Below are 10607 nucleotides of genomic sequence, written 5' to 3' on the forward strand. Positions count from 1 at the left end.
GATGATTCAATGAATAATAAGGTTTAATGTTATGTGAAAATTGTTAAGAATTGTTTCTGGTCTCCATTTAAGTGAGTACGTTTAATTTCCTACCCACCCGCGTGACGCACCCGCACCCGCGTGACGCAACCAAAGGGTTATCTGTGAAAGCTAAGAACCAACAACAATAACATATATCAACCACCAACAATAACATTTATAAAAGTTTGATATCATTAAATCAACCATATTACAAAAGTTACAAAAGTTTGATATCATTACATCAACCATATTACAAAAGTTTGATAAATAACCTATGGTTCTACAAGTTGATGAAATAACATGACCGCACACTTTTCTCTCCAAAGTTTCATCTCATCTAAGGACACTTCTACTAGACTCAGGTTTGCAGTTAGGTACTCGATATACATTAGTACAAAGACACCACAATCTCCACTCTTAGTTGCTTTGGGGACTTGTGACTCTGGAAGTCTATTGTATGGCATAACATCTAAAGAAAGTCGAGGGAACCTTACTTTTTCATGATAAGACAGTGCCTTATCAAATGTATACGGAAGCATTTCGCACATTGGTTTCAAAAATTCATCAAGATTAACATAACATCCAGGATCGCAGTCATACACGTCTATGCGCCACTCTTGTAGACGGACAACGCAAAGTATCTAGTGGACGTTTTTGATGTTCAAAAGAATATATATATCATCGCATAATTGCCAAGTGATTTTAAAGCTTTTTTCATTGGCCCAAAAGTATTCTATAAAGTTTTCAATATCAAAAAGAGCAGGATCTTTAAGAAAATCTTTGTATTCAGAAATGAACCTAGGGGCGAGCCAACAATCTGCAATTGTGAAATTATTCTTATATGTCTTTGGATATAGCAAACATCTTCTTCTCAGAATGAAGCAGCTTGCATCGATTTCCTACACGATATAAAACATTCAAAATACACTCATCAATTGTAAAATTATTCTAACATTAAAATTACCTGATCTTGCAGCCAGTTGAACCTTTTCAGCACTAGGCGAAATAAGTCATTATCACCCTCCGAAGTAATGAGATCAATTTTCTTTTTGTCGGTATCTGAATCTTTCAGCCATTTTTACAATTCAGTCATCAGTTGATCGTCATATTTGAGAAGGGGATTGACGGTCATAGGATCATTTAACTTGTGTAATTTTAGATTAGGATTGGTCATATCTGGATCATTCCTCGGTTCTTTGTCCTTCGCAAGACAAATATAATTTTCTTATGAGGAGTATTGTATAGTGTCAGATCATCGTCCTCTTTTTCACCCATTTTCTTCCCTGCATTCTTTATCGCCGCCTTCTTTACCGGCTTTTTCTTCATTGCCTTCTTCACCTTCTCCTCCTTTTCATTCTTCTCCTCAATCGGATCATCTTTCTCAATGTTCTCAACTTCTTCATTGTTCACAATATGATCCTCTTTCTCAATGTTCTCCTTCACTTCTTCATTGTTCACAATAGGATCCTCTTTCTCAATGTTCTCCTTCACTTCTTCATTGTTCTCATTGGGATCCTTCTTAATCGTATCCTTCTCCTCCACTTCTTCATCATGAATGTCCTTCAAAATGGCTCCAATATTTGAATCATCATCCATATCATTGTCATTCACCTTCTTCTCCTCCTTATACAAAATTGAAAAGAAATTAGATTCAGGTCATTCGCAACTACGTGACGCAGCAACCAAACATAACCAAACAGAACATTTTTTATCTAATATTGTAGCAACCAAATGGTTCTTTGTGAGAGCTCAAAACCAGAAACATTAACATTTTTAATCCAACATTTAAGCAACCAACCATAAATTTTTTAATCTAACATTGAAGATGCACATTGCACGAATTACCTGGTTGGTGACATGGTTGGCGAACTGGTTGCTTAGACTGAGAATCATCTTTTGAAACAGAATAAAGTTGTTTTGTTGATTCACTTTGATGTCTCTTATGTCTCCCTTCATCTCATCTACATCTTTCTTCATATCTTCTACATCTTTCTTCATCTCATGACATATACATCGAACAGGAGATGTCGGTGATGATGCAAGTGCTGAAGTTGCGGTTGGGGGACTAATGGGACTAGGGGGACGCTCACGATGCTTGGTGGCTGCTTTGCTGGGAGATACATTATATTCAAGCTTTCTCTTCCTCTTGGAAGGTTGGACAATACTAGGTTCTTCATCTTGATCTTCATCAACATCTTCATCTTCATTTGATTCTGCTTCAGCCTTTCTCTTTCTCCCCCCTTCAGTAACTCCCTTAAACAAATCATCGAATGAATTGTCAATTTGTTCAAAATCCTCCCCACTGTACAATCTCTTCTCCGTGGAGGACTCTTCCATCGTAGACAACATAGAGTTATTAAGGGCAGATTGTACATCATGAAATGTGTTCTTCCTTTTGGATTGATACAATAGTATCCTTGGGCGAAAAGGGTCATCAACATTCTTCCTTGTGGCGAATCTAGGGACAAAGTTTTCGATAACCTCATAGGTCCACACTTGTAGTGCTAGTGCAAACCCATAAACGTTATAAGCAAAATAATTAGTAACTTCACTCCCTTTCTTAGACATATATAAGGACCTGTGGCGTTTCATGTCCTGGTTAAGACCCCTCATGGTGACTCTAAAGGACAACTTTCCCCATGGAAATCGGAGGAAATCTTCAATATCTTCAACCATATGAATGATTTTGACATTTAAAATCCGTCTTGGGTCAAATGAGAAGAGGTACTGGAAAATCAAGCATATCAGCCCGATCTTCCATGCGTCTTCCTTATCGGTGCATGTCATAAAACAAGATTTCATCTCCTGCATTCGAACTGTCATATTCTTTTTGAAATATTTTATCAGCAAGGGTGGACAACCTCGGCATTCATCTTTGTATTCAGGAAATCTGTCGAAGTTGAGGCTTGTAATCAAGGCGTACTCTTTCATACCAAAAGTATGTTCCTCCCCATTCAAGTTGGAAATCATCCTATTCAAATTGGCCTTAACCTTCTGAAGCAGCATCTGATGTAAAATTGTTCCTGAGAACAATAAGTCTGGGACTCCTTTTAATAAATACTTAAATTGGCAATTTAGAGCCCTCTCCATAAAATCCATCGCTTCAAACCTATCAGATATTTTTTTTAGGGCTAGGACAGATTTCAATAAAATTCTACCAAGAAAATCATGAACCATGGAGTCTGCCATCTACAAAAAGAAAAACAAAAACAATAATGTTTATGAAAACCTTTTACAACGAATATAAACAAAGGAGAAGCAATCGTCAATAGCTAGAAACAACCATCAAACGTGAGACGCAACCGCGAGACGCAACCCTAAAACCTAACATAAACCATGAAACATTTGCAAGACGCAACCCTAAACCCTAACATAAACCCTAAACCATTCCGAAGACGTAAAAGACGTAACAAAGAAACTCTAAAACAAAAACCAACAAAACTAACACTAACCTGATTACTGATGAAGTCGATGAATGAACGAGATGACGAAAACGAGCAAGAAGAGTTGTCGAGACAGGTGCGAGAGAGAGAGCAGTAAGAGTCGTCGAGGCTTATTTGGGTTTTATAAGCCTTCAAATAAAACTCAAGAAATATGAAATAAATTTTGACACATGTCTGCGTGACGTGGTTGCGTCACGCAACTGTGTGACGCAACTGCGTGACGCAACCAACCTGAGAGTCCATCAACACTTGCATTCAACGAATTAGGACGAATCAATGTCGTTCTATAAACGAAATAAACACAAACAGTCGTTTATAAACGAAGTAAACACAAAATATAAACGAATATAGTGGAAATTTTATCTTTCGTCGTCGTAGTTCGCCGTTGGAGCTTCGCAGTTAGCCGTTGGAAGTTCTTCGTCGCTCTACACCATTGAATATAGTGGAATGGTGTCACTTCGATGTGTTCTTCGCCGATGAAAATGAGAAAAAATCGTTTCCGCTATTAGGGTTTACAGCGGAGAAGACCGAAATGAGAGAGAAAATGAAAAAAAATATATATATATATATGATTTTATAGGGTTTCGGTTGCGTAATGCAACTAGATTTGCGTCTCGCGAAAGGATATAAATGTAAAAATATATATATATGATCATCAGCAACACTTTTCTTGTTTAAGGCTATTATTAGGGTAATTTCGTCAAATTTCCCGAAATAGCCTTTATATCTAGTCAAATAAATTTAGGCCTTTCTTCTCCACATCGATTTATGCGATTATGATCATCAATCTCATCCAAAAACAATGATCGGTCCTTCTTTCACCACCGTCGTCGATACTGCTACTACTACTACTCCTCTTCTAGCCGTATCAGCAGCAGGCGACATTGTTGAAGGAGATTCCGACTACAAAGGCCGCTCGGTGGTAGAAAGATCAAAGTTCGGCGGTTGGAGATCTGCATCCTTTATTATAGGTAATAATAATATTAAAATGCATTCTGCTGATTGATTGATTTCACCTTCATTCAAACCTTAAACCATTCTCGCAGGAGTTGAAGTTGCCGAGAGATTTGCCTATTACGGCGTAAGCTCCAACTTAATTACCTACCTGACCGGTCCGCTAGGTCAGTCCACGGCCACTGCTGCAGCAAACGTCAATGCATGGTCAGGAGCTGCCAGTTTGTTACCGCTCCTTGGAGCCTTTGTAGCCGATTCATTTCTAGGTCGTTACCGTACTATTATCATATCTTCCTGTCTCTACACTCTGGTTTGTTTCTTCCTCTGATTTCTGACACAAAACTTTACATATCATTAAATTTGGCTCTATAAGTTGCACTTGGATGTTTCTATATATATAGGCAATTGGGCTATTATTCATGTCTGTTGTTCTGCCATTTGATGGGGTTTTAGAATGTGGTGGTGGTACTTTCTCGGATTCTTGTTCACCTCCACTGGTTCAGGTTATCCTCTTCTTCTTTGCACTATACCTGGTAGCCATTGCACAAGGAGGACATAAGCCTTGTATACAAGCTTTTGGAGCTGATCAGTTTGATGCACAAGATCCTAAAGAATGCAAAGCCAAAAGCTCATTCTTCAACTGGTGGTATTTTTGTATGTGTGGAGGTTCTACTGTATCCATCATGATAATGAACTATATACAAGATAACCTCAGCTGGGGTCTTGGGTTTGGAATCCCTTGTATTGTCATTATCTTTGCACTTGTCATATTTTTGTTGGGCACAAAAACATACAGATTTGGAACCACAAGTGATGATGGAATAAGAAGAAGCTCCTTTAGTAGAATTAGTCTTGTATTCATCAAAGCAGCAAGGAACTGGCGGATCAAAGAAGAAGAAGCTCCTGGAGTAGCGCTAGGTTCTCAACAATTCAGGTAAAAAATCTAAAGTTTTTTTTTCCATTTTAAACATGGAGCATGAATGATGTTTTTGAAAAAATGATAAATTCATTGCTGCTACCCAGTGTCGTGTAGTTCACAACACCCGGGAGGAAAACAAAACTAGATAAGTTCAAGTTATGATCAAAGTAGTCCTAAGTTTTCATCATGAAAACCACAAAGAAACACAACTACATACAAAAAATTAGATATAAGGACCTAGGGATAGAGTTAGGAGTTACAGGCATAAACATAATATAAGCAACAAATTTAGGGGGTTTGAACTTAAAAGTAAGAAAAAAATCTCAAAATAAAAATGCACTTAGGAGAGAATTAGGGATGCCAATGGGTACCCGGGTAGTAAAGTATCCATCCCCAAACCCGATATTTATTTAACTACCCGACCCGAACCGGATGGGTATCTCTATTTGTATACCCATTCCTGATTTCTCGGGTACCCGATTCCCGACGGGTACCCATTCCCTGATTAAATATTTATAAGATTTTAAATATTGGAAAATATAAATCTAAGATTAATGATATAAAAAAATAAAAACATTATTTACTCATACTTAAGAAGAATGAGAGGAGGAAAATAACATTTTGTTATTAAAAAAATGTGAAGACAAATACTAATGAGATTTTTAATATTTTAGTCTAACTTGAAATGTGGGTAAATATAATAAATGATATATTTATTATAATGTTTAAAAATTTGAACATTAACAAAATATATATATATATATATTAATAAAATCGGGTTTGGGTTTGACACATTCTTTATCCCGACCCTGAACCCGATCGAGTAATTTTTTACCATTCTCATCTCGACCCCGATTTAAAATATTTGACCCCGACTATCGGGTACCCATGGGTATATCGAGTATACGAATACCTATTGTCATCTCTAGATAGAATCGAACTAAGAGTAGAATATAGACATTCATTTCAAAAGTATTAGAATACTAGTCTATTATAATTTTAAAAGATTTGAATACATGAAACTTTAGTAAATAATAAATTTTCATTTTTTAATAAGCTTAAGTCCCAACTGGGATCCCGTATTGCCAAACTTTTTTTGTGCCCTCTCATAGGGATGTGTAATGATGTGTAATGATTAAAAAGACAATTATACCCTAGGGCACATGAATGTTTGATAATAAAGGATCTCGGTGGTTTAAGTCTAGGTAATAGCTCTACCTAACTATTCCCTCGTCTAACTTCCACTTGAACATCTACCTTTGAAGTTGTTCTCATTTTTCTTCGAGACACTTCTCGACAAGCAATTCCTTCAAATGACTCGTCTTCCTCCAAATCACAGTCTCTTCAAGCCTACAATCTCTCACAACATTTAATTATCTCCTTAACATCTCCATGAATGAAAGATTTATTGTCACCCCTTTATTCTCTTGATACATACTCGGCCAATACATACTCGGCCAATTCCTCCTCTGTGGAAAAGAACCAATTGCATGATGTTAGAAAGTTTTGATACTAGGGAGTGAATGCTCTACAAATATTAAAATGCTTTTAATGAATTTTTGTTTTTATTATGACATGGCGCAAAACAATTTTTTAACATACTTGTACAAACACAATTAAAATAAAAATTGGAAAGAAGATAAGAAAGTTGAAGGGTTAAAGATTGGACATGTTTGGAAACACTTTTTTTCTTTTTTTTTGTAAAAAAAGAGGAAGAAAGATATTCGATTTTCTCTCCACAAATTTATTAAATTTGTTTATATTTCAGAACATCATCGCATCTAAATTAAACTTCAATAATACATATAAAAAAAATAATTTTAAATAAATTAAGTATTTTCTTTTGCCTAAGGGCGTTTCCAAATTGGTTCATTAACAAAGATGAGTATTACAAGAACATTCAACCAAAACATACTAGTGATAATAAGCTTGATCTAAGAGGGTTTGATGTTTGAGGAATGAAAATAAAACATTCTGAATAAAATAGAATCTGAATAAAATAGAAGGAACATCCAACCAAAAAATCACCAAAACTTGACAAATGTTATGTTTTTTTTTCTAATTGTCATTGTGACTCAATTTTACTAGACAAATCTAATCATTATTTCCTTCACATTTGTCTCATTTTTTTGATATTAATATTGGATGATTGGATCACTTCACAGATTTATCAACAAAGCCTTGTTACATTCACATGTAAATTCAAACAAAGTTGACAACACTTGCACCATAGAAGAAGTTGAAGAGGCAAAGGCAATTCTAAGGCTTGTTCCAATATGGGGCTCATGTCTTATATACGCCATTGTATTTGCACAAGTGACCACTCTTTTCACCAAACAAGGTGTCACCATGGATAGATCAATTACTCCAAGCTTTAACATACCACCCGCCTCCCTTCAATCCTTGACAAGCCTCTCCATTGTCATCTTCTTGCCCATCTACGACCAGATATTCGTTCCAAAAACAAGAGCAATTACCGGAATACCCTCCGGCATAACCATGCTCCAAAGGATTGGATTTGGGATCTTCTTATCGATCGTTTCCATGTCAATTGCTGCTATAGTCGAGAGAAAGAGGCTCATAACCGCTTTCCATTGTGGGCTTATAGATAAACCAAAGGAAACCATTCCAATTAGCGTTTGGTGGTTAGTACCACAATATATCTTGTTAGGCATATCGGATGTGTTCACTATAGTTGGTTTACAAGAGTTCTTTTATGATCAAGTGCCGCCTGAACTGAAGAGCGTCGGTCTTGCTATCTATCTTAGCATTTTGGGAGTGGGGAACCTTTTGAGCGTTCTTCTTATTTATGTGATCGAGACAATTACTAATAGAGATGATCGGGATAGTTGGTTTTCGACCAATTTGAACCGGGCTCATTTGGATTACTTTTATTGGCTATTGGTTGGGCTTAGCATGTTCATGTTTATAGTATATTTGTACTTTGCTAGACGTTACATTTACAATCGACTAGGCAAGGGCACTATTATATGAGGTACTTGTCTCTATTGGTTCTTCCATCCAATGTATATTGTTTAGCATGTCCAATTATTCACTTGTTTGTGTCTCCTGAACAGTTTGTAAAAAATGAAAAACAAATATCAACTTTATGAACTTATTTGTCCCCTTCTAGAAGTTCCTTATAATTAGGGGTGAGCACAATATGGGTTTACCCAAACCCAATCCTAACCCAAACCCAAATTATTAATTTGGGTTGGTTAATATGGGTTGGGTTGAGTATGGGTTGAGTTGAGTATGAGTTGAGTTTAATTTGGGTTGGGTTAGGATTACCCAAATTACCCAAATTATATAAATTTAGTTTAATTCTATATTATTAATCCAATATAAACTAATAATCTTCCAACTTTAAGTCGAACATGTTTTTGACATGTTTAACATATTTTTCATACGTTTAACACATTTTCCACACATCTAACACGTTTTTAATATTTTTAACACGTTTCACTTATAACATGTTTTTCACACGTTTAACACGTTTTTCATACGTTTAACACGTTTTTCATACGTTTAACACGTTTTTCATACGTTTAACACGTTTTTCACACGGTTTCACATTTTTGACACGTTTTCACGTTTTCACGTTTTTGACACGTTTTTGACGTTTTTGTCACGTTGAACACGTTTTTGACATGTTTAATACGTTTAACGTGTTTTTGACAAGTTTAACAAATTTTTTACGTTTTTGGCACGTTTAACACGTTTTTAACATATCTAACACGTTAACACGTTTTTGGCATGTTTAACACATTTTAAACATATTTAACACGTTTTTGATAAGTTTAACACGATTTTCACGTTTTTGGCACGTTTAACACGTTTTTCACACGTTTAACACGTTTTTGACATTTTAACACATTTTTGATATGTTTAACACGTTTTTTACACGTTTTAATATTTTTATCACGTTTTTACACTTAAAACATGTTTTTCACACGTTTAACACGTTTTTACATTTTTGGCACGTTTAACAAGTTTTGACATGCTTAACACGTTTTCATACTAATAACACGTTTTTGTCACGTTTAACACGTTTTTGACATGTTTAATACGTTTAACGTGTTTTTGACAAACTAAACACGTTTTTTTACGTTTTTAGCACGTTTAACACGTTTTTCACATAATTAACACGTTAACATGTTTTTGATAAGTTTAATACGATTTTCACATTTTTGGCACGTTTAACACGTTTTTAACATTTTAACATGTTTTTGATATGTTTAACACGTTTTCACACGTTAAACACGTGTTTCACACATTTAATATGTTTTTCACGTTTTTGGCATATTTAACACGTTATTGACATATTTGACACGTTTTTCACACATTAACACATTTTTCACATTTTAGTACGTTTAATACGTTTTTGACATGTTTAACATGTTTTTCACGTTTTTCACATTCTTAACACGTTTAACATGTTTGTAACACGTTTAATACGTTTGTAAGATGTTTAATACGTTTTTCACGTTTTTGGCACGTTTAACACGTTTTTGACATTTTAACACGTTTTACACATTTAACATATTTTTGACATGTTTAACATATTTTTTGCACGTTAACACGTTTTGATAAGTTTTAACACGTTTTTGGCATTTTTGACACGTTTAATATATTTCCGACACGTTTAACATTAAACATGTGAAAACGTATTAAACGTGTCAAAAATGTGGAAAACATGTTAAACGTGTCAAAAACGTGTTAAACGTATCAAAACGTGTAAAACGTGTTAAACGTGTTAAACGTGTCAAAAACGTGCAATATGTGTCAAAACATGTTAAACGTGCCAAAAACGTGAAAAACGTTTGAAAACATGTTAAACATGTTACAAACGTATTAAACGTGTGAATAATGTGAAAAACGTGAAAAACGTGAAAAACATGTTAAACATGTCAAAACGTGTTAAACGTGCTAAAAACGTGAAAAATATGTCCAAATGTGTTAAATGTGTCGTAATCGTGAAAAATGTGTCAAACGTGTTAAAAACGCGTTAAACATGAAAATAGTGTCCAACGTGTCAATTGTGTTAAACGTGTCGAAGGTGTAAAAAATGTATTAAACGTGTCGAAAACGAATTAAACGTTTCGAAAACGTGAAAAACGTATCAAAAACGTGTTAAACGTCTCAAAACGTGGAAAACGTGTTAAACGTGTCAAAATGTGTTAAACGTGTCAAAACGTGTTAAATATGTCAAAAATGTGAAAAACGTGTGAAACGTGTCAATAATGTGAAAAACGTATTAAACTTGTCGA

At 35.0% G+C, this 10607-nt stretch overlaps 1 protein-coding gene across 1 annotated transcript; it reads left to right on the forward strand.

Annotated features, from left to right (window-relative positions):
- The first annotated feature begins 4187 nt into the window (after positions 1-4187).
- LOC124910692 (protein NRT1/ PTR FAMILY 5.10-like) lies at positions 4188-8469 on the forward strand. The gene is made up of 4 exons (XM_047451369.1): positions 4188-4435; positions 4511-4728; positions 4820-5352; positions 7503-8469. Exons 1-4 carry the CDS (start codon positions 4267-4269, stop codon positions 8329-8331), a joined length of 1749 nt encoding a protein of 582 aa, XP_047307325.1. The 5' UTR covers positions 4188-4266; the 3' UTR covers positions 8332-8469.
- Positions 8470-10607: the final 2138 nt, after the last annotated feature.

This window comes from Impatiens glandulifera, chromosome 7, assembly GCF_907164915.1.
Source record: "Impatiens glandulifera chromosome 7, dImpGla2.1, whole genome shotgun sequence".
NCBI classification, from domain to species: domain Eukaryota; kingdom Viridiplantae; phylum Streptophyta; class Magnoliopsida; order Ericales; family Balsaminaceae; genus Impatiens; species Impatiens glandulifera.